A 4,465-nucleotide genomic window follows, 5' to 3' on the forward strand; every position below is an offset into this window, starting at 1 on the left:
GCACACAGGCACGTAATCCTAAGAGCCCTCAGAAGTAGTATGCATTCCCTTCATTTTGTAGGTAAGGATGGTTCAGTAACTTCTCCACAGTCGAAGATCAAGTGAGTGATGGGCCCTGGGACTTGATTTCAGATTTGTCTGACTCCAGAGTCTGGGCTTTTCCTTTTAATGGAGGACATAGCTTGTTGGGATTGGTGTGACCAGTCCTATTGGCCAAGGAAAACTGAAGCATTTCGTAGAATGAGGGAGGCACTAAGGCACTTCTTAGAGAGTAAATAGAGTCTGTCAGAGGGAATGACCCTAAGGGAGTTGGAAAGCAGGTGTGAGAGAAGAGACAGCGGAGAGGATGGTTGGTCTTAATTAAGTCTAATTTATCTCTTGACCACCAATAGGGAAATGGGGGGGGTGGTGGGGAGGGACAAGTTAGTAAGAGGAAATGGTCCAAGAGCCAAGCTCTCCAGGATTTTCTCCCATTTTCCTCCTCAGCAGCCCCCTCTGGACAGGGGCTCAGCTCTGGCTTTGTCATCACATTCTGGGTGCAGGCAAAGGACTTGATGTAGGAAGACAGGCTGGCCATCCAGAGCAGGTTTGTCTCGTGGAAAGGATGTGCAGCTGAGAGCAAGGAAGGCCCAGCCAGGAGTGAGAAGATATGTGTTTCAGTGCAGCTCATGATGAAGGGAACCATCATGGTAGGTAGAGTGATGCTCATTTATTCATGGAAGATAAGTACTGATCATTTTCTCAGGCGAGCCTGAGAAGCACCCTTAAGGAAAGAGCAGGGACTCGACCTAAACACCTGACTAGTTGGGGGTCTCAGCAAAGGTCTGGAGCTGCTTTCTGATCCCTTGTGCCCAGGGCCCCTGTGACTGGTATTTGGGGGATATAGAGAAAGAGGGTAGGAAGCCAGGGGTATCAGACCCTTTCTGGGGGTTTAGCTTTTTCTGTCGGTCTAACATGGCACTGGACTTTGTAAGAAACAAGGGGTTCAGCTCTATAAGTTTAAAGTCTTGGATATTTGTCTCTTCAGGGTTCTCAGGCTCTTTCCGGAACCTTGTGAACTCCACCTTCATGCTGGTCTTTGGCATCTCACATACAAAGAGAACCTTGTTCTTTAGCTTGTTTTGGATCCAGGGATCGATGGAGGCCAAAAGAATTAATGTTTCTTGTAGCTGCATTGAAACAAGCCCCGTGGCTGGCTCCCTTCAGGCCAGCCCTGGGATGGGGGAGGGGAGTTCTGGCCACAGGTCACTCTGAGTCCCAGGAAATGAGGTCAAGGGACAACGTCTAAGGGCTTATTCCCCTCTCCTCCATCAGAGGGCATGTTGTGTGAGGAGAGTGGGAGAGGCTGGAGGAAGAGGAGGGCAGGGATGCCTTACACTCTTCTTCACAGACGCGTTCTTCTCCACATCCAGCATGTCCAGGACCAAGTGGAACACCTGTGGGCTGCGGATCCCCAGGACGCTCTGGCAGAGGCAGGATGAGGGCACCTCAGTAGCCAGCCCAGGAAGATGCCCCGTCTATGCTCTCTTCCATTCTAGTGCCCTCGTGATGACCCTTTCCCTGGACAGGAGATGTGGCTTCCCAGCTGCTTCCTTACCTTTGAGGGCCTGCCTCTGCATTGGGTTCCGGTACAATTTTTTTCACCGGAAGAGTCAAGATAGTTTCTGTCACATCTTAGCAATGCCCCTCACACCCTTCACCTGTCCCTTCTCATACCCAGCTCCAGTCCTGCAGAAAAGCTTTCCCTTAACTCCTGGTACAGTGGGAAGTCTAAAATAAAAAAGCCGGCAAACCCCCTCCCCACACTTTGCAGCCCTTTCTTCCCTCAAGTAGCTCTCCTGGACTGCCCACTCCCCCAGCCATCAACACATCTGGTCAGAGTTGCGGAGCTGGCCTTACCAGAGAGATGACTGCTTCCTGGCGTGCTATGGCATTTGAGCTCATCAGCTGCCTGAAGAGAAGGGAGTGAGTGTGTTGTGGTCCAGTTAAGGGGAAGGGGAGGAAGACTGGCTGCTTCTTATAGTCCAGAGTGACTCAGGCATAAAGCTGATGAGTGATGTTAATTTCATTAATGTCCCCTTCTTGTTTCTTGGGTCAGGAAAGGGACTGGGAGGGGAAAGGTCGGTACAACAGTTTTCCAAGGGGCTCTGAGTGATGATCAGGACTCACATTTGTCCAGAACGTTACGGTTACAAATCCCTTCCAAGTCCTCATCTTAACTTGAGCTTTAAATAGCAACTCTGAGTGGTAGGTATTACCAGCCCCTCTTTACAGATGAAGAAAAGCCCAGAGGTCAAAGAGTGACTGGCCAGTGGCCTGGGCAGTGTGATCTGAGACCAGGCAGTAGGTTCTCAGCTCTCACTGACCCTCTGTCCCCTTCCCACAGCCTAGGATTTGGCCCTGGTAGCTCCCAGCCCGAACCACTCACGCCTCCACCAAGTTCAACATCATGGGCTTCATCTTGAGCTCTTCCACAGTTTCAGCAACAGCCTGCCTTATAGCCTGAAGAGAGATTAAGGTGGGACAGGGACTCAGGGGTGTGCTCTTAAGTGCTTCCCACTTTTTTTTTTTTTATGTGGACCATTTTTTAGCCTTTATTGAATTTGTTACAGTATTGTTTCTGTTTCACGTATTGGCTTTTCGGCCACAAGGCATGTGGAATCCTAGCTCCCTGACCAAGGATTGAACCCCAACCCCTGAACTGGAAGGTGAAGTCTTAACCACTGGACCATCAACCTTCATTGAGAGTTTACTTTGTGCTGTGTGGATGGTCCTGGCCTCAGGGAGCTCACGGTCTGGTGGGGGAAACAGACAAGTGAACAGGCAGTCAGACTCCTGAACTAAATGTAGGGACAACAGGAGGATCTCCTAGCTCAGTCTGAGTTCCAAGAAGACTTCCTGGAGGAAGTGATGCCGCAGCTGAAACCTGAGGCATGAGTAGGAGTTAATCAGGCCAAGAGGCTGGGGGCCAACTTCCCTGGGCAGAGGGAGAGCAGGTACAAAAGCCTGGAGGCAGGAGAGAGCACAGAGAGGTTAGGGAACAGGAAATGGTTCAGTTTAGCTAGGTGACCATACAGAGTCTTCAGAGTGGGACACTGAGCAATTACACTGGGACCACGGGTATAAGTCAGGACAGGCTGCTCCTAAGCACTGCTGGTGCGTGGCTTGGCACGAGTGTGGTGAGGGTAAAGAGTCAGGCAGGCCTTGGGTGGTGAAGGGCTATGTAAGCCCTCCTGAGAGCTTGGGGAGTAACAAGTTTTTTGCAGAGGTGAGCTGCAATCTGATTCACAGCTTAGAAAAATGTCTTTAGTGCTGTGGCTGGCTTTGTAGCAAGCTCTAAGAAAGGTAAAAGCCAGGGAGTGCGCAGGAAGGCAGGATGATTCTGTTGGTGGTGATTGGAAAGCTTCCCATAGGAGGTGTTGTCTGGGCTGGTCTGGAAGGGGTGATCGTATTTTAATAGGCAGTAGGAGAGAGCAGCTACTTACCAGTGGGACTGAAAGCAGAGGCAGTTTTACACCTTTCAGGGGAGGGAGGAATAACAGGGCACTTTAAACTGAGAGGACTGCCCACACAGAGGCCAGACGGCTTGGAGACAGGAGCTATGTTCTGGGAAATGTGATGCATGCTTTGGGGGGCATGCATACACAGAAGAACCATACAAAAAAGATCTGAACGACCCAGAGAACCATGATGGTGTTGTCTGGAGCCAGACATCATGGAGTGTGAAGTCAAGAGGGCCTTAGGAAGCATCACTATTAACAGTGTTAGTATAGGTGATAGAATTCCAGCTGAGTGATTTCAAATCCCAAAAGATAATGATGTTAAAGTGCTGCACTCAATATGCCAGCAAATTTGGAAAACTCAGCAGTGGCCACAGGACTGGAAAAGGTTCATTCCAATCCCAAAGAAAGGCAATGCCAAAGAATGTTCAAACTACTGCACAATTGCACTCATCTCACATGCTAGTAAAGTAATGCTGAAAATTCTCCAAGCTAAGTTCAACAGTATGTGAACCGAGAACTTCCAGATGTTCAGGCTGGATTTAGAAAAGGCAGAGGAACCAGAGATCAAATTTCCAACATCTGGTGGATCATAGAAAAAGCAAGAATTCCAGAAAAACACTTACTTCTGCTTCACTGACTATGCCAAAGCCTTTGACTGTGTGGATCACAACAAACTGGTGGAAAATTCTTAGACAACACCAGACCACCTGACCTGCCTCCTAAGAAATCTGTATTCAGGTCAAGAAGCAACAGTTAGAACCAGACGTGAAACAACGGACTGGTTCCAAATTGGGAAAGGAGTATGGCAAGGCTGTATTTTGTTACCTTGCTTATTTAATTTATATGCAGAGTACATCATGCAAAATGCTGGACTGGATGAAGCACAAGCTGGAATCAAGATTGGTGGGAGAAATATCAATAACCTCAGATATGCAGATGACACCACCCTTATGACAGAAAGC

The 4,465-nt window shown here is 49.0% G+C and overlaps 1 protein-coding gene across 1 annotated transcript in view; it reads right to left on the minus strand.

Moving 5' to 3' along the window:
- Positions 1 to 4,465, minus strand: part of HEATR9 (HEAT repeat containing 9) — a 17,875-nt gene continuing 13,410 nt past the window's right edge. Inside the window, exons 13-16 of the mRNA XM_010861512.1 lie at positions 2,429 to 2,502; positions 1,900 to 1,951; positions 1,377 to 1,463; positions 1 to 1,169 (exon numbers count right to left, since the gene is read on the minus strand). Coding sequence (XP_010859814.1) covers positions 801 to 1,169; positions 1,377 to 1,463; positions 1,900 to 1,951; positions 2,429 to 2,502 — 582 coding nt within the window. The 3' untranslated portion in view covers positions 1 to 800. The remainder of the gene's footprint in view (positions 1,170 to 1,376; positions 1,464 to 1,899; positions 1,952 to 2,428; positions 2,503 to 4,465) is intronic.

The sequence above is a fragment of the Bison bison genome, unplaced genomic scaffold (genome assembly GCF_000754665.1).
Source record: "Bison bison bison isolate TAMUID 2011002044 unplaced genomic scaffold, Bison_UMD1.0 scf7180017864472, whole genome shotgun sequence".
Taxonomy (NCBI): Eukaryota; Metazoa; Chordata; class Mammalia; order Artiodactyla; family Bovidae; genus Bison; species Bison bison.